General features: G+C 26.9%; 1 protein-coding gene across 2 annotated transcripts in view; it reads left to right on the plus strand.

Annotated features, from left to right (window-relative positions):
• Nucleotides 1–18,286, plus strand: part of LOC120776121 (serine/threonine-protein phosphatase beta isoform) — an 82,707-nt gene extending 64,421 nt beyond the window's left edge. For both annotated transcript variants that reach the window (XM_040106647.1, XM_040106648.1), the window contains 4 exons: nt 15,965–16,312; nt 16,378–16,721; nt 17,587–17,721; nt 17,790–18,286. In XM_040106647.1, coding sequence (XP_039962581.1) covers nt 15,965–16,312; nt 16,378–16,721; nt 17,587–17,721; nt 17,790–17,906 — 944 coding nt within the window. In that variant the 3' untranslated portion in view covers nt 17,907–18,286. The remainder of the gene's footprint in view (nt 1–15,964; nt 16,313–16,377; nt 16,722–17,586; nt 17,722–17,789) is intronic.
• Nucleotides 18,287–23,749: the final 5,463 nt, after the last annotated feature.

Consider the following 23,749-nt stretch of genomic DNA (forward strand, 5'->3'; position numbering starts at 1 on the left):
AAAATAAAAAAAAAAAAAAATAAAAAAATAAAAAAATAAAAAAAAAAAAAAAAAAAATAAAAATAATTTTACTTTTTATAATATTTTGAGAATTTTTTGATACAAATTGAATTTGATTTTAGCATACATAATTTGCCGTATATACATATATGCAATGGCGACATAAAAAAATCACAATCTTTCTTTTATTCATTTTTTAAATTTCTATCAATCTCTCATGCTACCCTCTTTGGTTTCCAAATCCATTACCTAGTCCCCACCAACATTACCATTAATACAATGAATTATATCAACGTTTATGACAATGCCACTCAAACATGCGGCTCCCTCTTACGCTATCATTTTACCGAGCATGTTGCAATTTCACAAACCTCACCCCGCCACCAGCTGCCGCCACACAACACAATATGCCTGCATGCGAACGGCGACTACACATTGCCAGCTAATCGCGTTTATAGCATTGAACCGCCATCGCTGTGTGCTTTTGTGAGCATTTCACTTTGATAATCAAGTGGCTGCCTAACGGTCGAGTGGCGAAGCGGGTGCGGTAGGATTCTTGCTGTGTGGCATAAGAGTCTTCGCTTGACTAGCTACTGTAGACTTTTACTTTACTTCGCCTCTTCTTCGTCTATTTCCTGCTCGTGAGTATGAAAGTGAAATTTCCGTATGCCTTCTTCGATTCGATATCTACACGTTTCTTCACTTTTACGTCCACTTAAACATGCGTTCTTTCTTGCTTTTGGTATGTAGTCGACTTTGCTTGGTGCGCTTGCACTTCGTTTGCGTTGGCACCCTGTTGGTCTCGGCCATTACAGCGCAGTTGTATAGTAGCTGGTGTGGTGCTTAGTTTCTTTACTTTTATTGTTGTTCGAAAGTTTTTCAATTTTTCAAATTGCGCACACTCCACCCCGTTGCCATCGAGCTCAATTGCAGGCTCTGATTTCTTGTCACTGAAATCCGGCATATCTATTGTTCTCGATTTCGGTTTCGAGTGATTTCACCCACCACTTAGTAATTGATTTTCCTGCTTTTGCTATTAAAAAGCATTCTATATTGTGTGGGCGTTTGTTATTTGCTTTCTGCTGGCGCTCATTCTTCTATGTGGCGACGCTTAAGGGGTAAATCGCTTTCAGTAGACAGCACTCGTATTATGTTTCAATATCTTTATTGCTCTTCCTATTTTGAATGTATTCTTTTGCGCGATTTTCTGTATATGTGATAAATGTTTGAGTTGTGTCTGGCATTTTATTGCACAGGAGTTTATTGAAAAGCTTCATGTTACATAATGTTTTGTTAAACGTTTTCGAAGCATGGTTTCTTCGGAGATATTGCTTTAAACCTTGTAACCTTTATTGAAGAGCTGGTTCAATACAGTACCTTGAAGCAATATATTTATGCTTTAGACCAAGCGAATTTAGCGAAGTTTTTGAGCATGGTTTGTGTATTGGCGGTTCGTTAGCAATAACTTTGTTGTAATCCACAAATTTGCTATATATTTTGAGACTAAAATTTCCTCCGTAACTATTTTATTATAAGATTTTCTACTTTTTTAATTGGATTTGAAAGTTTCATTGAGCTTCTTTTGAATTTTGTGAGCAAATGCTCTTTTTGGCTTATAGCGTAAAATATGAAGATTGCAATTGGTATGAGTTTTTTTTTCTTTTAAATTCTTTAGACTGCAACCGAATTCTACCGAAGAGTATGGGATTGGAAAAATTTTGTATTGGATCCTCAGGAAATAACGGCTCCTTGGGAGGATCAAATATAAGAGTTTTTTTTTAAGTTCTGTAGATTTCTACCGAATTTTACCGAAGAGTATGAGATTAGAAAAATTATATAATGAATTCTCAGAAAATAACGGTTCCTTGGGAGGATCAAATATCGGAATATTAAAAATAACCAGACTTATAAGCAATCTCATTAGACAATCTTACCTATAATCTTTAGTAAAGGTAAATTTAAGCTGAAATTGAAGGGAAAAATGTTTTTGCAATGTAACAGTGTTTTGATACTTTAGAAAAAGTACGGTTATGTTGCATTATTTTGAGTACGGAAACACTATATATCTTTGTGATATCAGTATGCAATCAACTAAACACTCTCCGCCATAAAAGGCGTCTCGTGTCCTCTTTTAGCTGCCAATTAATTAAAGCTTCGCTCCCTTTTTATCACAAAATCTTTCCCTGCAGCACTTTAGTTTTCTTTCAGCACTTCTTAACTGCAACTTTCGCAGCTCATTACACACTTAAAAGCTTTAGAAATCATTAGCTTTTATATGCCAACACTACACAAACACACACTTCATATTAACACTCATTACTTTGCAAGCCTTTACTTACCACTTCATTCAACATTTGCATAAATAAAGCAGAAGCAGCATGTGTGAGTGCGTTTGTGTGTGTATATTAGCCTGCACTGCCACAGCACATTTCTTCGGCGCAACGACAGTTGAAGCTTTGTCTGCCGAGTGTCATTATTTCCCTTACTCCCTACTTACTTTCGCCATCTTCAAACATTTTTCTTTAACAAAACACTCCTTCCCCCTGTTGAGCCCGCGGCTGGTGCTATTTTCATCATTTAAGCCTCATTTGCGCATCATTTAAACCACATATGCTTGAGTTCATCAACAGTTTTTCATTTGCCGTTATTTAGTTCACATGTAAGCGTACTCAGAATTGGGTCATAAACCGTTATTTCCATTAAGTTTTATCTTAACTTTATTTTTTTGCTCATTACAAAACTCATTGCTGCGTCTACTCTGCTTGGTTGCTTTGTTGCCTGCATGAGTTTTAAGTAGCGTAGTTAAATATTTAAATGAAGATCTGGGGGGAGAGAGTGAAAGTTTCACTGATTTGATTTTTTCACCTACATTTCTTTTTATTTCCCTCGTACACCCTGTAGCTGTGTGGGGCAAAGTTGAAAAATCGGAGTTGCGGAAAAATTTGTGAAATAGGGGAATGCAAAGAGACAAATGAAGTTAATAAAATCACAATAAAAAAAAATTATAATTGTAATTAAAAATAATTTATAAAAACATTTATAAAATTAAAATATTAATTATTATAAAAAATTAAATAATAAATAAAAATAATTAAATATAAAAAAACAAGCATAAATGTTAAAAAAAATATTTTTTTTTTTAAATAAGTAAGCTATAAAATAAAAAAAATTAAAAGCCATTAAAAACTTAATGAAAATTAAAATAAAGCTTAAAATGAAAAAAAAATTATGAAAATTTAAAAGAACTCGTCAAAAAATAAAATGAAAAATTAAAAAAAAAAATTATTTGAAAAATTATGATTAAAAATTGGTATACGTACATACATACATATGTACGTATATTACAATTAGAAAAAAAAATAGATATACTTAATAAACATAACACTATAAATTAAAACCATTAAAAATTATATTAAAATATTATTACTAAATAAAATAATGTAAATGTAAAACAATTAAAAAATTAATGAAAATTAAAAAATAATTAATTAAATTAAAAAAATTAAGAAAATTTAAAATAAGAACCAATCAGAAAATGAAATATAAAATTAAAATTAAAATGATTTAAAGCTAAACTTTAACTCTTTGTTTGGAAAAAAATTAAGATAAAAAATAGATATGTACAATGTACTACCAATTAAAATTATTAATTAATTAATTAGGTATTACAATTTAAATTAAAACCAATCAAGAATTAAACAAAATTTAACATAAAAATGTAGATTAAATAAAAAAAATAATAAAACCTAAAAAAAATTTAAAAAGTGAGGAAAATTAAAAAAAAAATTAAAATTACAAAATTTTTTAAAACAAATATGATTAAAAATAGATCCAAATCAAAAAAAAAATATTTTAATTAAATTTAACCAATCAAAAATTAAAAAAAGAAAATATACATACATATATTAAATTAAAATAAAATAAATAAAACTAACTGTTTTAATTAGTTGAGAAAAATATTTTTTTAAGCAATTCAAATTTTAATATTTCGGCGCAGCTACTCTTCGTGTTATAAAAAGTTAAACAAAAAAATTAATTAGATCGGAAGAAAAAAATTAATAAAAAAATTAATTAAAAAAAAAATTAAAAAAAATTAATTAAAAAAAAAATTAAAAAAAAATTAATTAAAAAAAGAATTAAACAAAAAAATTGAAAAAGTATAAAAAATAATGTTAAAAAAAAAATAAAAAAAAATTGAAAAAATAAATTAAATTAAAAAAAATTAAATTAAAAAAAAATAACTGAATTAAAAAAATTCAGCAATTTAATAAAAAAAACATATTAAAAAAATAAAACTTAAAATTAAAAAAAAGTACAACAAAATTAAAAAAAAAAATTAAACAATAATTTAAGGAAAAATTTAAAAAAATAAGAAAAAGTTAAAAAAAATTACGAGGAATAAAATTAGAAAAAATAAAAAATATTTAAAAAAAATTAATTTAATTAAACATGAATAATTATAAAATAAAAAAGAAATTAACAGCAATTAGCTTAGTACGCAAAAGGGTATCTTGAGCAATTAAAATTCGAATATTTCGACACAGGTACCATTTTTCGTGTTTCTTTCTTACTAAAACTACATTGTCCTCTAAATTTTTTACACAAAATAAAAAACTTAACATTCTAGAAAAGCAGTTAAGCTATGAAAAAACTGTCTATTTTTTCTTAAATTCAGTTTATAAAAACCGAGTATTTTTTTCTTTGAATTAGTATCTACTTTTACTTCTAATTTATGTATTTCTACAACTTCCCAACTCCAGCCAGCTGCGTTGAGACCACTACAAAGTTCAACAGCAAGTGTCATAAGTTGCATGAAATTCAACTACGCAAAAACTTTGCTGTTGCCCGTCTAACAGTAAATGTATTCCCCTCAGACAACATAAACGCCTGTCTCGCTGCCTGTTTGCTTAACCCAGTTATGAATAATGCAAAATGCTACACAAAACCCTTTTATGTTTGTTTTATTATTGTACAACAATCGCAACAGCGCCGAGCCTGCTGCTTCAATTTAAACAACAAAATACAATGCTGAAATTAGAAAGGTAGAGAGAAACCGTCTCATTTCAACTTTATTTTACATAATACTAGCGCCACTGTCTCAAGTCCGCTTGAATGAACTCTATTCCGCTTGCAGCTTCAATGCGTTTAATGCTGATTTGACGCAGTTTTTTCCAGCATTTTATTGTAATGTGTTGCCTACTTTCCGGCGCTGTAGCATGCTGCCGTCGACAATGCTGGCTTGCTGCTGCTGTGCGTCTCTGCTTGCTGCCCAAATTATATGCAGCGAAGACAATGATTGAGTCACATAAACAAAAGCGACTGTGCTCTCCCACGCTCGCTCGCTCTTTCTAACTTTTTTTCGCATTTAGCGCACTCACTCTCGCTTTAGCCTACTTGCTATTAATTTGCTTGCGTCTGTGCTATTGTGGAAATTTCAATTGTTGTTGTTGCAAATGCAGCTGGCGGAAAGTAATTTACAGTTACAAATGCATGTTTATATGTAATTCTATCTATATACTATACATGTATATGCATAAATAAATTATAGTTATATGTATGTGTTGGTGGCCGGAAGTATGGGTGACAGAGAACTTTTTTGCATAAAAATGCGAAATTCACGCACACGCACATACACACATGTGTAGCTTCATATATACATATACATACATATGTATATACAATTATATGTATAGAATTCTTATATATATATGTAAAAGTACATATAGTATATAGTCCATCACGTATGCACATTCTCTCCACTTGTTTGGCTCAGATTTACATGTGACAATGACGCTGACAGGCAGCCAAGGGACTGCATGCACTCGCACATACAGCCACTCGTACACACTGCCTTATGCACATGACATATCCTCAACAAGCCTGCTCTTGTAACTATGCAACTATACACATACATGCATACTTATGCATATTTATAATAAATTACAAGCCCACTCTCAAGTATATCCTCGTATATGTGTATGTATTATTGTATTGGTGTGTTTGTGTTTAAAATGCATGCTTGTCAAAGTTGCTGATTTGTTTGCAACGAGCAAAAAAAACTTTGTTCTGCTGCCGGCAGGGGAAAGTGTGGATTGACTTGACGGCAGTAATCATTTTGCCAAGCAATGACAAAACATGCCACATATCTCCCACTGCGAGGCAAATGCGTGTGCTTGACGGTATGTACGCATATACATACATATGTATGGATAAGTGTTGATGTGTGTGCTTGAGCCTTATGTGTTTGTATGTGCTTGGCTAGTTGTATGAATGCTGGTTCATGGTATTTTATTTTACGGATTGTGAAATTATAAAAATATTGGATTGAGATTTCTTTCTTAATTGTAAAAAATTCCGAAATTTCGAAACTGAATTGATGTACGGCATTTTGATTGGAATTGCAAATTCTTACAAGTTTTCGAATACAACAAAATTGTGGGCATGATGAAAAACTTATTAAATATGAAATACATACATACATAAGTATCAAAATAAAAATAAGTATAAAAATAGGCCTAAAAAAATTTAAAAACTCTTAAAATAATCTGTGTATAATTAGAAGAAAATTTTTACTTTTAAAATAATTAAAAAACACATAAATTTGAAAAAGTAAAAATTTAAAAAAAAAATATAATAATAACACATAAAAAATCATTAATAAATAAAGGGTAAAGATCCACCTGAATCGAGGCCAGTAAGATTCTGATTATGGTGTATTGGAAACCCGGAATGGATCAGTTATAACAAAGGGCTGGTGAAAGCAGCATTCTGTCACCTCAGTAGGTAAGATTGGCAGCTCCTGAATTGACTGACTAAAAAACTATTCACAATCACAATTATATAATATGATAATTAATAATATTAAAAACTTTCTTGCGAATAAAAAAGTAATAGAAAATATACAAGAATACAAAAATTTTTAGAAAATAAATTTAGAAAAATTTGTAATACATAATACATAGTACATCAAAGTGAAATCATTAAAAAATATTTATTAAAAGTTAGAGTCAAAGTTCTTTAAAAAATATTTATTAAAAGTTAGAGTACTGAGTACACAACGAAAAAAGAAAAAAAAATATCAGAAGAGAAATCTGTAGAAAAGTGCAACGGTATCCTGCAAATACGAAATGGTAAATAAAAAATCAGTATCACGAAAAGAAAAAATCGGCCAACTTTTTGACGTAATCAAGAGTTACCGTAGAAACTGACTTAGAGCAGAAAACGAGAAAAGGCGGGGACAATAAAGCAGGCATGCCTCTTCCCCGAGTCAATAAACTCTAAGCATGTCAAGCGCTGTCGAACCTCGAGAAATAGTGCGACCACGTATCGAAAAATACGGTCAGTGGCAAAAAGTTTTGCCTAAGTTTATGCAATAATTTATAACATACAATTGTAATTTGGTAATTAATAATAATTAAAAATAATAATAAATAAATTACTAAAAAATCTTACATTATAAAATAAAGAAAAATTGTAAAATTGAAAACTTTACTGAAAATCGGAAATTCTTTTTGATAAACAATAAATATCTTATTAAAATTAAGTAATAAATAAGGATATCAAATGACAAAAAAAAAAATATTAACATAATAATTAAAATACTATACATAAATTTTGAACATAATTAAAAAAAATTATAAAAATTTTAAACATTCTATTAAAAAATATATGTGTGTACATCAAACATTAAAAACAAAAAAAGTGAATAAATAATTAAGAAGAAATAAGAAATGATAGGAAGTAATAAAACATTAATAATTAAAAAAAATTAATAATTAAAGAAAATTAATAAATAGAAAAAAGTATAATAAAATAAATTAGATCGAAAAAAAAAATAAAAAAAAATAAAAAAAAAAATAAAAAAAATTAAAAAAATTTAAAAAAATATTAAAAAAAATAAAAATAAATTAAAAAAAAAAAAAAAAAATTAAAAAAAAAAAAAATAAAAAAAAATTAAATAAAAATTAAAATTAAAAAAATTAAAAATTAAAAAAATAATTAAATAAAAAATTAAAAAAAAAAATAAAAATAAAATTTAAAGAAATAAAAAAAATTTAAAAAAAAAATTTAATTAAAAATATGAAATATTATTAAAATAAAAGAAAATTAAAAATAAATTTTTTTTGAAACCAAAATTAAATAAATAATAATAAAATAAAAGAAATTATAAAAATTTAATATCAAAAAAAATTAAGCTCATACGATTCTTTAAAAATAATAAGCAAATGTGAAAACTAATGATTACAAAAAATATGAAAAAAGGTGAAATTAAATTTAGATACAAGAAAATATCTTATAACAAATTAATTGAATTAAAAAAAATATAATCATACATAATAAAATATACCACATGCAAGAAATAGTCATGAACATATATGTATATTAATGTATCGTTAATTTTCAGAGTTAAATTAATTACAAAAGAAAAAAACGAATATAAAATTTTTTCGCCTAAAATTTTAATTACTTCAACGTATAAATTCCATATCGAGATGAATTGAGAGAAACCAAACACTTTACATACGATATTGGGCACCATTTCTACTACACATCGCGAATATAATTGATGCAATACCGAAGAAAACAAGAAAGATGATAAAAAGTATATTGAAAATGTGCAGAAATAACTATAAATAAATAAATAAATAATAAAAAATGAGTTTCAGTCAAAAGCGCAGCAATGTTAATTGAAGAATCGCAACTCTTAATGACGTCAAAGCAAAGGAAATGTGTAGAATGTAACACAGCGCTAGTTGTAGCATAGTTTCTGGAAAATGCAATGGCATTTTACAGTTAAAAAGAATTTATGCATTTGAGAAGTGAAATAATTGCTTGTTTGGCTGCCTCACTCAACACGTGCGCCAACAATACAGCAAAACTGTGTGAAATTCAACATTAAGTGTGCTCTTTACGTGATATCCAGAGTCTTTCCTCACACGCTTATTTATTATTTGCATGATTTTAGCAGCATTTAAATATTTTTGCTGTCATGCAGGCAGCAGCTGAAACGTGTCTGCGCACATTGTACGAAAGCCATAACTCAGTTGAGAATTATTATCGCAAAATCGCTTGTATAATTTCAGTGCAATCAAAGTGTCCATTTCCCTCCTTTCAACCGACATAAATTTGCATTTACATATTCCCTGACGTGCACGCAAATATGCCACAATTTAAATATTAATTTATGCGCATTTTCATTTTCGCACTTAACCAATAATTATTGCATACACATTGGCGCGGTGGCTTTAGCGTATGTTGTATGTTATAGTGGCGTTCTATATTATAAGCATTTAAGTGGCATAGCGTGCTGCAAGCTAGCTGGGTTTGTGTAAAAATTATTAATAAATGCATATTTTTAGTTGTTGCATACTGACAGGCGTTCAGTGTATGCACTTCAAGTAATGAAATTTTTACATAATGCAAAATATTTAAATACTTTTCACTTAATTTTAAATACTTTTCGCATAGTTTTAAACAGTTTACTTACATGGTTTTGCGAAAGGTATGCTAATATTAGTAAATACCACAAATATTGGTCAACTTTTAAGCGTGCATGACACACTAAGTTAATGAAACCTAATGCGGTAGTTACGCGTGTTTGGTAATTATGCGATTATGTGGCGCTTAAAATGATTTTGCTGCGGTCATTGGCAAATCGGCTGCGATTGCTGTTAAAATAATTAGCATAATTTAGGGCGCAGCTATTAAAAATTCATTAAATATATTAATTTGTATAAATAGTATATCAAAAACGTTGACTAAACTTTCGCTTGTTACATAAGAGTTCAGCTATAGTGAGTAAAATTAAGGCATACTTTTTGGAGCACTGCAATTTATGACAGGTTGTAAGATTTCATTACAATACTAATGCTTTAGGTTTCAGGTATTTAAAAAATATATAATGGCTGATTTTGTGGCAGCTCTACAGTTTTAGACCATTGCAAAATTGTTTAGAAATACTTGGCATATCTTTACGCGTCGAGCGAAAATTTGTCATTAATTTCAAATATTACAAGCATTTTTTTAGAAGCCTATAAACATATTATGTGACTAAAATTTTGTTTTGCTGAAAATGCATTGCATACATTTAGGCTGTTTATGTTTCCGTTAAATTTTTTTAAAACATTTATTCATATATACAAAATTTAATTAGAAACCGATATAAACTTATAGTTGAAAATTGAGTATTATTGAAAATCCATTGCATAATTTTAGGCTTTTATAATTCTTTTACATTTTTTTACCAAAATTTTTTACTTAATTTTTTTGCAAATAATTTAGTTAAAATTTTACATCAGAGAAATATTTATATAACATTTTTGGACTGACTATTATTATGGTTGAAAATTGTGTAACTTTGAATATATGTACGTTGCATACTTTTAGGCTTTTTATGTTTCTTTTCCTTTTTTTTAGCTCAGAAATATTTATAATTTGATGGAATTTTTATATGCTTTAAAATTTTGTAATATTGAAAATACATACTTTTAGGCTGATTAGATTTCTTGATTTTTTCCCAACTAATTCAAATAAAATTTTATTTAATAGAAATATTTACATATCTAAAATTTTCGGACTTTCTATTTTTATTATTAATTATAATTCGAGTTTTTTATTTGTATTTTATCAAGAGTTCTGTCCGTTTTTGTCGATTTTTTATTTTATTTTTTTAATATTTATTAGTATTGTCACATTCTCATCAATGTTCTTATTGTAGTTTATGGACCTTCCAAAATTTATTACAAATTACTGCAAAATACCGGCAAGAAGAAAGCATACCTTTAGGCGCCTTAAATTTAATAAACAGCTAAGCATGCATTTTTGTTGCATTCTTGTTCATTTGGCTTATACAAGTGCTTATATAATATGACAATTGATTTATAGACATTTGTAAAGCAATTTATTTGCGCAGTATAAAATTAATTGCATATCTTTAGGCGTCAAGTGTACTCAAATTATTGATAACAGGCTATGAATCAATATAATTTCATTATCGCAGCTGCGTTGGAGTGTTTTGTAGCTTCCAGCAAATAATTATAGCATACATTTAGGAGAAAATTGTAATTTATATGTAGATTCGTTGTTCACACAATATAGCTTTTTTGCACACATGACTTAAAAGCACCTCCTAGTGTCAACAACAAATTATTTCTATTACATAATCTACCGAAAAGAGCTTGATAGTTTCACCTGGCAAGCTTACTTGCCGTAAAGTATGCTTTATACAACTAACTTGCTCATTGAAATTGTTACTCATGCAAAATAATTAATAATTATCCAACTACTCGTTTACTAACTAATTAATATTTGATCAAAAGTTTCAACTCTCTGCGCACGCTGCCAACTTTTAGGCGCTCAATCATGCCAAACATCGAGCACTTTCCTTCTCGCAATTCCTTATTTGTTTCCGTTCTCATGAACAAGCGCGGACCTCACTTGACTTTCATAATTTAATGAATGACACTAAAGTAGCTCTGGAGTACGCTTATGCTGCTTTGGCCTTTATTCCCCCCCTTTTGCTTCTTCCGCCATATAGTTTTGAGTTTTGTTGCGCTTCCTGTGCAAGGGGACACTCAGTTTCTATACAATTTGAGGACGCTTTGTCATATTATTTGTGCCTCATTCTATTGTTTTGGTGTCCGCTGTTGAATTTGTTGTTGCGGAAGACACGAGTAAACTTCACTGTTGCTTGGGAAATAACTGTAATGTTCAAAAGAAACCAAATACAATAAAAAAATGTTTGCAGAGAGGAACGGTAAATGACGTTAATTTCATTCACTTTAATTTTTTGGTTTGAAAATGTAGTTTCATTTAAAGAAACTGAAGAAAATTATATACATATTTCATTTACTCAAATGTCTCTTATTTTCTTATTTTTTTATTTTAATTTAATTAATTTTTTTGAATTTAAATTTTTTAATTAAACATTTTCCCATTGTAGTTCAGTTTAATCAACATTACTGCAATATTTTTTTGCGGGCGAGAGGTGGGAAATGCCTTCCGCAGCACCAGTGCTGCCGTCACTGCAACGGTATATGCCACTTGCAGGTCACTAAAACCCTCCTGCGACCACTTTTGCAATACTTAAGATTGGCGACTTGTCCATAAGCTTAAATCTCTTATAAGTCTAGTCCCATCTTCGTTGTTATTTTGTCTTTCTTTATTCGGTCAATTGCGATCTTGTTATTTTCATCTGCTCTCATTCGCTCCCACAGCTCCTGACGTGACTCTGGTTTGGTACAACATAGTATGGTAGCTCCGCACCATAGCTCTGAGGTAGTCGGGTATTTTAAATCTTTTTTCGACAGTGTCGATCATATCCACTTATCTGGCGCTGTTGAAGGCGTTTCGATCATGTAAAGTCGTCAACAACATTAGTATTTTGTATTTATGCCATCTACGCTCTGCGCCTTCTACACTTTCATTGACGCATTTTGTAGCTCCTAGAGTTTATCTGCCAAAAAAAAATTGATTTTCGAATTTTTTCGAAATTGTTTATTAATGTTGTTAATACATTTGAAGCTAAAACTGCTAATCAAAACTTAACTCAATTTCGCTACTTTTAATTTAATTTTTTTTATTACGAAAATTTCAAAATTTTATTTCCGACATTAGTTATTTACTTTTTTAATCAACTTTTACACACAAACCATCCATCGGAAACTTTTTTTAACAGAATCCCTTAATTTTAAGAAATTTTAAATTTCGAAAAAAAAATTATTTTCGAAAATTTTCGAAATTGATTATTTATGTTTTTAATGCATTTTGAAGCGAAAACTGCTTCTTAATTTAATTAATTAATTTATTTTTTTTATTTCGAAAATATCAAAATTTTATTTTCGACATTAGTTACTTAATTTTTCAATCAACTTTTAAACACAAACCATCCATCGGAAACTTTTTTAAACAGGACCACTCAATTTTGAAAAATTTAAAATTTCGAAAAAAATTATTTTCGAATATTTTCGAAATTGATTATTTATGTTTTTAATGCATTTTGAAGCGAAAGCTGCTTCTTAATTTAATTAATTAATTTATTTTATTTTTTTATTTCGAAAATTTCAAAATTTTATTTTCGACATTAGTTAATAATTTTTTAATCAACTGTTAAACACAAACCTTTCATTGGAAACTTTTTTAAACAGAGCCACTTAAGTTTGAGAAATTTAAAATTTCGAAAAAAAATTTTTTCAAATATTTTCGAAATTGATTATTTATGTTTTATTTTATTTATACTTGTCTTTTTATTTATATTTTTTTATAAATATTTTGTTTTCACTTTTTTTTGTTTCACTTTAATTTTGTTTCTAATATTATATGAGTTTAGCATCATCTTTGAGTTTTGTTTATTGAATTAAATTTTGTTTATTTTTTTCTATCCCATATTCTTATCTTAATCATTTATTTTATTTAAGTTTAGTCGCATTATTTATTTAAATTTTATTTTAATTTATAAAGTAATTTATAAAATACCGTCAAAAACCTGTTAACACCTGCGCATTTGTAATACCTTAGTATGAAAATTGTTGCTGTTGTTTGTGTTAATTGTTTAGATACACGCTATTCCGAATATGAACAGTTAGACATACATATGTGTGTGTGCATGTATATTTGTACGCGTTTCATTTCACTGCAGGCGGTCGGTACCAATGCGGATATTGCAACAGAGGCACGCGTATTTCGAAAAGCAAAAATAAAATTTAAAAATAATGAAAACAATCTGAAAATAAAATTTGAAAAGAAAGCATAAACAAACCGATAAAAAACACTGAAAATGAAATTTGAAATTGTGTTTTATCGACTAAATATTCTGCTGAATTTTAATGCATTGTTTATATACCTCAACAGCGTATAACCTCACTTTATTTATACAAAAGCAATGCATGCCAAAAGCAGGCTGAAAATTCCCGCTGTGAGTTTGCTCTTTTCACGTTATTTTATGAGTTCGCTTGCATAAGTTGCAATGGAATTAAGTTTTTATTTCTGTTTTAACTATGCAGACACATGTTTACACAACGTAAACTGAAATGTTTCGAAAAACCGAATACAAAAGTTTGCTTGAAGTTTTTTAATTGCTAAAAATGCTAAACAGCCTCTGCTGCTGTCTAAATATTTTTTATGTGTAAACAATGACTTCGCTTGAATTCTAAGAACTATTTTATTGCCAAGACGTGTTATGTTGTTGTATGCGCTTCTATGTCTGCTCACAGTTGTGAAGTTCCCGGAATTCTGGCGAAGTTATTAAATTGACTGCAAAGAATATTTTCTACTATATTTCTCGGTAGAGTTTTACGAATTTTTTTGCAATTTTGCTGGGAATATGAAAATATGAAATTTTACACTTAAAACCCGAGATGCTGCAGGCAGTTGGCGCTAGAAAACTATGCTATAATTCTGTATTTAATTATAAGTAGGTGTGCTAAAAGGTGCTTTCTTACTATTATTATTATATATTCATAAGACTCGAAAATATTTCAATTGCTAAAAAACATAAAACTTTTAATTTCGAAAAATTGATTTTCGAATTTTTTCGAAATTGCTTATTAATATTTTTAATACATTTGGAGTTAAAACTGCTAATCAAAACTTAACTCAATTTCACTACTCTTAATCTAATTTTTTTATTTCGAAAATTTCAAAATTTTATTTCCGACATAAGTTATTTACTTTTTTAATCAACTTTTAAACACAAAACTTCCAACGAAAATTTTTTTAAAACAGAAGCGCTTAATTTTGAGACATTTTCGAAAAAAACTTAATTTTTCATAATTTTCGAAGTTAATAATTTATTTTTTCAACACAAACCTTCCATCGAAAACTTTTTCTTTCAATAGAAACACTTAATTTTGAGAAATTTTTAATTTCGAAAAAGAGATTTATTCTCGAATGTTTTCGAAGTTAATAATTTATGTTTTTAACATATTTTGAAGCGAAAGTTTCTCATCAAAACTTAAAATTTCGCTACTCTTAATGCATTTTTTAGTTCGAAAATTTCAAAATTTTATTTTAGATATTAGTTATTTACTTTTTTAAGCAACTTTTAAACACAAACCTTCAATCGAAAATTTTTTTTACTGAAATACTTAATTTTGTGAAGATTTTAATTTCGAAAAAAATTGATTTTTGGAATACATTTTGAAGCGAAAACTTCTAATTAAAAAGTAAAATTTTGCTGCTTTTTTGTTTTTAACAGAAACACGAAGTTTTGAGAAATGTTTAATTTCGAAAAAAATCGATTATAAAATAATTTCAAGGAGACAAGTATCGAGTTTTTTAATAGACTTTGTAGCGCAAATTTCCATACAAAAACTAACCTTTCAATTTCATTGCTTTTGCTTCCGATTTTCGATTAATTTCGTGATTAGTTATTTATGGTCGGTTTTTTTAATAGTTTCTTAAGCGCAGACTTCCAATCAAAAACTAAAATTCGCCTTTAATGCATATTTCTTGTTTTCGATTTAGGAATTTTCAAAATTTTATTTTCGAAAAGTTCGATATTTAGTTATTATTTAAACAAAAACTTTAATTTTTATTTGAAAATTTTCAATTAGAATACAAATTTTAATTTCGAAAACGTTTCGAAGTTCGTTATTTAGTTATTTAATTAAATATTATAATTTTTATTTGAAAAATTTCAATCGGCAAAAAATTTTAATTTCGAAAATTTTCGAAGTTTGTTATTTCGAAAACTTACATTTTTGGTTATGTTTAGTTTCTATGTCTGTACAAAGCTCATAAACCACCCACGACAATTTTCTACTCCATGTATCGCTAAGAACTAAATATAGGTACTACATATATGTATGTAAGTATGTCTCTACCTCAGTGTACTCGCTCCCTCCTTTCTTATCGCTTCTTAAAATGCCCATGTATTAGTATTATGTATGTATGTGCTTTTAAAAATATGCTGTATTTAAAATTTTAAATAAATAATTAAAATTTGAATTCTTTTTACAAATTCCAGTGCGCAGCTGCCGTGCCGGCAAATCCGTACAGATGTCCGAAGCCGAAGTACGCGGCCTTTGCTTGAAGTCACGTGAAATTTTTCTACAACAACCCATACTGCTGGAACTCGAAGCACCGCTGATCATATGCGGCGACATACACGGTCAATATACAGATTTATTGCGTCTCTTCGAATATGGTGGCTTTCCGCCAGCCGCCAATTATCTATTCCTTGGCGATTATGTGGATCGGGGTAAACAATCGTTGGAGACCATCTGCCTGCTTTTGGCGTATAAAATCAAATATCCCGAGAATTTCTTCTTGCTGCGCGGCAATCACGAGTGCGCCAGTATTAATAGAATCTATGGTGAGTGCAATAAAGTATGAGTATAAGTTTAAAATTTTGACTTAAAACATTTTATTTCCGCCTAGGCTTTTACGACGAGTGCAAACGCCGCTACAATGTGAAATTGTGGAAAACCTTCACAGACTGCTTCAATTGCCTACCTGTTGCCGCTATTATTGATGAGAAGATCTTCTGTTGTCATGGTGGTCTGAGTCCCGATTTGCAGGGCATGGAACAGATACGTCGCCTTATGCGTCCAACTGATGTACCCGATACCGGCCTTTTGTGCGATTTGCTGTGGAGTGATCCGGACAAGGATGTACAGGGTTGGGGCGAGAATGATCGTGGTGTGAGCTTCACATTCGGTGTGGATGTGGTGTCGAAGTTCTTGCATCGGCACGAGCTGGATCTCATTTGTCGAGCGCATCAAGTAAGTGGTTTTAGAATATCGAATTTTTCTAATATAGAATTATACAATAATCGAACTCTTTTTTTTGAGAAATTTCACTTTGATTTCTTTTTCCTGAGTTTTATCTCTCGAAATATTCGTATTAAATTTTTTTTAGAATATAGGATTTGGAATGTGGAATTTCGAAAATTGTAAAGTTTGAATTTGGAGTGGATGTTCGAAAAATTTCGAAGTTAGATTTTTTTTCAATATTTGCAAATGGCGCATGAAATTTTATATTAAGGAAGTATTCGAATAAGTAAAAAAAAAATTGAAAGTGGAATTATTAAATTTGAAAAAAAATCGTATTCGTTATTCGTAATTTCGAAAGATTTCAAAATTTTGAATTTATAAAGTTAGATATTTATTTTTAAATAAACTTAAAATACACTGTCAATCACATTTTTGTTTACATTTAAAAAAATAAATCATATCAAGTATTTTCGAAAATAGAATTTCGAAAATTTAAAACATTATTTGGAGAGGGTATACGAGAAATTTCAAAGTTTGATTTTTTGTTCAATATTTGCAAAAGTTGCATGAAATTTTATATTCTAAATTAAAAATTTCGAAAATGGAATTTTGCAATATAATTAGAATTATGACCGACTTAATTACATTTACATCGATGAAGTTCTTAATTTCGAACTTTGATCCTTTTTTGAAAGAAATATTTCGAATATTTTTGAATTCGAAACTTGGTTTTCTGTTACAAATTTTCAAACATTGTTTACTTATGTTCATTTTCGAAGAAAGTTATATTTCAAATATTTTCGAATTCGAAGATTTTCGAACTTGCTTTCTTATTAAAAATTTTCAAAAATCGTTTACTTATGTTCATTTTCAGGTCGTTGAAGACGGCTATGAATTCTTTGCGCGCCGCCAACTGGTTACGCTCTTCTCAGCGCCAAATTACTGTGGCGAATTCGACAATGCAGGCGGCATGATGACTGTGGATGATACGTTAATGTGCTCGTTCCAGGTACACACATGCGCATAAACATAGAAATTATGTTCAGTTAATAAATAAAATTTATATGCTTTTCGCAGATTCTCAAACCGTCGGAGAAGAAGGCGAAATACTTGTACAGCGGCATGAATTCGTCGCGACCCAATACACCACAACGCAATGCACCGCTAATAGCATCGAATAAAAAGGGCAAATAATATATCCATCCACTTCCATTTCCTTAAAAATTAATTAATTACTATATTAAATTAAAATTCGAGAATATTAATGAGAATGCAAATAAACAACAACAACAACAAAATAAACAAAACTATAAAAAGAAAAAGCAAACGAAGCGCGCTAGCAGCAAGTAAGGGCGATAAAATTTAAAATGAAAATTAAAAAAAAAACCAAAAAAAACAACAAAAAATATACAAAAAAATATAAAAAATGAAGGAGTTAAACCATGAGATATCAGCAATTACAGCAACAATAATGCAAAAACAATACACAGGTTACAAAGAAAATGTGCAACATAATCTAGAAGAAACAACAAAAACAAAAAAAAAAACAAAACGAAAACAAATATAAAGCAACAACATGCAAATATTTATTCAATAAATTTTATTTAAAAGTGTATTAATAATGCTTGTAAAATGGCTATACACTGTAAAGGTCAACAAACGAAAAATAACTATATATATGTATGTACGACCCTGTATTTTTATTAATTTTATTTTTAACATTTTAGTAAAGTCTAAGTAGTTTAAACGATTCGAAAATCTAATTAGTTTATTTAAAAAAAGATTTATGATAAATTGTTGTTGTGTAAGAACGTAAAATAATGAAGCAAGCGAATGTTAGAAAACTGCATTCAAAATGCACGCAAACATACATACAAATTTGTTATATAAAAAGTGTATAGCCGAAGACCGAAAACTGCGGACTTGAACGCAAGAAGCGCCAAGCACGCTAAATATATGCTCGCATAGTGCGCTGCTCTAAACTCTGGTAAATTCTGCGAAATATTGTATGTAAAGTAGAAAGTGAAATTAATTTGAGCGAAATGTCAAATCGATAAAATTTCGAAATAACTGTGGAAAATGCATTTGAAAAATAAAGATTGTTGGTACAAAATGTTATTTGCATTTAATTTCTCTTGATTTCTTGTACTGTCACATGTTTTTAATAATTTCGAAAATTTTTATTTCTTTCGAAAATAATTTTCGCAAACATTTTGACGCATTAAATAAAAATTTTTGGGATAAAAAGATATTTGCATTTAATTTTTTGTACAGTTATATTTTTTTACGAATTTCGATTTTTTTTTTATTTTTTTCGAAAATAATTTTCGCAAGCTTTTTCGCTCATTCTGAAAAGTACAAAATGTTATTTGCATTTAATTTCTTTGAATTGTTGTGCTGTCACATTTATCTAAGAATTTCGAAAATTTTTTTTTTTTCGAAATTAAATTTCGCAAGCGTTTTGGAGCATTTAAGCGACGGTTCTTTTGTAGAATGCAAAAATAATACAAAAATTTCAGATGAATTGGTGCAAGTCTCGTTAAAAGTATTTTGAAAAATTCAAAAAATGTACCGTAATCATTCAATAAAACCAAATGCTTCGAAAAGTGTATATTTTATATATTGCAGTTATGAGTCCAAAAACTGTAAGGAAAATAATATTTTAGGGACATAGATGGAATTAAAACACTCGATTTTGAAAATCTGCTTTAACGTAAGTTCTTCATCTGTTAAAAAAATTAATAATTTTTTCTCGCACCTGCTGTTAGTGTCCATTAAATCAGTTTAACTCGTATATTTAAACTTATATGTACATACATATGTATGTCATAGATATTCGAAAATAAACTTTTATTTGTTTTTGAATGCGTTTTTAATTAAAAAAAAAATTTAAATATGAACTTTCGAAAATTATACTTCAAATAAAAAATGTGCATGTGTATGAAAAGAAGTTTTCGAAATTCGAAAATATTTTACACAATTTCAATTTTGAAAAAATTTCTATTTCGAAATTTGAAATTTGTACAAAGCACAATGAAACATTTATATCGAATATTTAAAAAGTATTGAAATGAGTTTTATGTAAAAAATGAGTATGGCAGGCCCAATGAATAGTATAAAGTAACGAATATTCAAACAATTTTTAAAAATGATGTCTAAGACATGGTAAAGATGTAGCTAAACAGTTTTTTATTAACTAATTTAAATTTTTTTCATATATTTTTAATTATTTTTTTTTTGTAATTATTATTATTTTTTAATTTTTTAATAATTTATGTATTGAGGATTTCTAATTAATTTTTTTCAAATAGTAATTTTTCTTTTAATTTTTAAATTTTGTATTTCTAATAATTATCGTTTTTTAATTTTTAAATTTTTTATTGAATTAATTTTGGGTTTTCCATAAATTTTCGATCTTTTAACTTACCATCTAATTAGTTATATTTCTAATATTATAGGTTCAGGTAAACAGTTTTTATGAAGTATGGTGTTTCATTATCTAATTTTTATTTAATAAAATTTTTAAATTAAATTTTCAATAACTTGGTTTTGAACAAAATTTTTTTACTAATTATTTTTTAAGTTTTGACATTATTTCATTTAAAATTTTAGTTTTTCATAGATTTTCGAAAAAAGTTTAATTTCTAAAATTTTCAAAGGTTATTTCTTCTTAAAAAATGATTTTCGAAACAGGTTTAATTGCGAAACAATTGGCAGTTGGGCTCTTCTTAATTTTTTTAAAAACAGATTTTTATGTTCAGGTCTTCAATTAAAAAAAAAAACGATTTTCGAAAAATGTTTGATTCCGAAAAATTTCGAAGTTGGTTTCTTGTTAAATTTTTTAAGAACTCATTTGTATGTTCGTTTTCAGGTTCAGGTCTTAAATAAAAAAAGGATTTTCGAAAAGTTTTAATTTCGAAAATTTTCGAAGTTTGTTTCTTCTTACATTTTTTTAAATTGATTTTTATGGTTTTCAGGTTTAGGCTTAAAAAAAAGGGATTTTCTAAAAGGTTTTAATTGCGAAAATTTTCGAAGTTCGTTTCTTCTTAAAATTTTTGAAAATTGATTTTTTTTTGTTCATGTTCAGTTTCAGGTTTTAAATTTTCATATTCTTTGTTGAAGTAGTTTTGGTTTCTTGTAAATTTTCGAACTTTAAACTTATCTCCGCTTAGTGACTTTGAATGCATTATATCCAAAAATTAATAGCATCTATTTTAAATCAATGCAATTATTTGCCGTTTGAAAATGAAATTTTTCCAAAGTGCGTAAAACTAACCTTAAAATATTGAAATCGGATATACCTACAAACATACACTAAGTGTTGATTAGGGACGAGGTCGACGTGCGCATGGTATGTCTACATACATACACAATAGTTGTACTTTTTAATTGCTGAGCATAAGCTAAAAACGAGATAATAGTAACTATGTATATATAGAAATACATATGGCTAAACGATGCATACTATAAATACATATGTATATGTAAAGTATCATATATATTATATAACGATTTCATGCATATAAGTTACTAATACCCACTACATACATACATACAAACATGTATAGAAGAAAAGCAGTTGTAGAAACTAAATATTGAAATAAAAGTAATGAATAAAAAAAGTGGCAAGTGAAAATAAATTTGTTACAAGCGCTGAGTCTGTTGTCGTTTGTTAAACCTTGAATACACAAATAAGAACAAAAATAATAGATAATAAAAGGCTAATTATTTATTTATATTTTATTATTATAAACAAATATATGTGTACTGTGTGTGTGTTTATTCAAAGTAAACAAGAAAAATATATATATTTTTTTTACTTTGAATAAATAAACAGTTTTCGAAATAAAAAATTGAAATAAAAATATAAACAATAAATAAATAAGCGAATTCATAGTTCTTTCACAAATACAACTACAAACAATTAATGTACGCATGTCCAGCAGTGTAAAGGCAAAAAATCGAAATAAGTAAGTTTCAATTACAAAAATATAAAGTATGTAAGGCAATAATTTAAACCTACAACAACTACTGCAGTGTAGTAAATATACATGTTGAATACAAATGTTAAACAAAATTATTAAATAAACTCTGCAACATTACACACAATCTGTTCATTTTGTATTTTTTTCTGTTTTTCAGTATTTTCGCTCTTTATATTTTCAAAAATCGAAAACTCGTTTTTCCAAGCGCTTTCTCTGATTTCTTCACTACCCAACTGCATGTCTGACATTTTATTTAATTATGCCTTACAAATTGTAAAAAAAAAAAAAAATTATTGGAATTTTTATATATTATTTACGAATTTTATTATAATTTTGTCCAAAATTTTTTCATTTTATAGTTTATATTAAATATAAATCAACACCGTTTTGGAGACACTGACCTATAGGCTTGTTTAGCTGCTAATTTTTTTTTAATATTTTCGACAAATCGACTAAATTAGCAATAATTTTGTAATAATTTACAACTTCAACTTTGAAAGTTTTTAATAAAGTTTTTCTTAAGTTCAAGAATTTAGTTAAAGTCTAAAAAAATCTGTGTCACTAAATTAATTAATATAATTAATTATTATTAATTATGAATTATTATTATTAATTAAGTAATTAACATAATTAATTTAATTAATTAATTTACATACATTTTTTTAAACTTTAACTAAATTCTTGAGTTTAAGAAAAAATGTAAATTAATTATGTTAATTACTTAATTAATTATATTAATTACTTAATTAAATACTTAATTTAATTACATAGATTTTTTCAATCTAAATTTTCCTAAAAAGTTAAATTAGAGCAGTAAAAATTAAGAAAAGTTAAGTAACCAATTATATTAATTACTTAGTTAAATACTTAATTTAATTAAGTTAGCTGATCACTTAATTTTATTTCAAATTTTTTCTGTACTATTCCAACTAGATTTTATCTATTAAATTATTTAATTACATTTTGTTTTTAAAGCTTAACTTTATTTATTTAATTAATTTAAATTAAAAATGTAATTTAAAGCTTTACTTTATTAATTTAATTGTTTTAATTTAAAAATGCAATTTAATTATTTGACTTAAATTATTTAATTTTTTGTTTTTTAAGTTTTATTTAATTAATTTAATTTAATTAATTAAGTAAACAAATTATATTATGAAATTAATTTCATATTCATTTTTTTAAATAACATTAAATATTGATAAATAAAAGTGATATGCTAAAGTTGAAGACAAAATTACTTAATTAATTTAATTACTTAATTTAATTTAAACTTTTATATATAACTTAATTTTTTCAGCATATAACTTTTATTCCTCAATATTTAATCTTTTAATTTTCACATTTTTTATTTTATCAAAAATCCTTAATTAAATCCTTAATTATATCGTTATTAATTTTTAATTTAATTATATGCTAGTTTTCGTTTTTAATGTTCTTAATTTTTTTTAAATTTAATTATTTAATTCGAGTTATATTTGTTAATTTTTGCATTATATTCTATTAATTTTTAAATTTTTAACTTAGAAAACTTGGAATTTTTTAAATTAATATTTTCCCATATTTTTATACAAATATTTATTTTTTTAATTTTTTATTTATATTTATATTTTTCTTATATGAAATAAATATTCAATTTAATAAAAACAAATAAATATTTCAATACTTTATTTAATCAACTTTAATTTCTATTGATTAATGCAAATAATATTTTTAAAAAATTTGAATCTGTTTAAGTCTAATTTCATGTTTGCTTTTTTATATTTAATTAATTTTATTTGTTTGTTAAACATAATTAATTATGCGTAATTTTTTTTAATTGTCATTTATTGTAACTATTTTTTTGCATTTTCTTAATTTTTTTGAATAGTTCGATTTTTATTTATTAAATAATTTATACATTGTTTGTATATTATTTGAATTTATTAATATTTTAATTAATTAATGCATTAATTATTTTAATTAAATTTAATTAATCATTCATTATTAAGTAATTTTAATTCTATTTTATTTAATTATTTATACTGAAAGAAAAAAATTCAGAATTTAAAA

This window comes from Bactrocera tryoni, chromosome 4 (genome assembly GCF_016617805.1).
Source record: "Bactrocera tryoni isolate S06 chromosome 4, CSIRO_BtryS06_freeze2, whole genome shotgun sequence".
Classification (NCBI taxonomy): Eukaryota; Metazoa; Arthropoda; class Insecta; order Diptera; family Tephritidae; genus Bactrocera; species Bactrocera tryoni.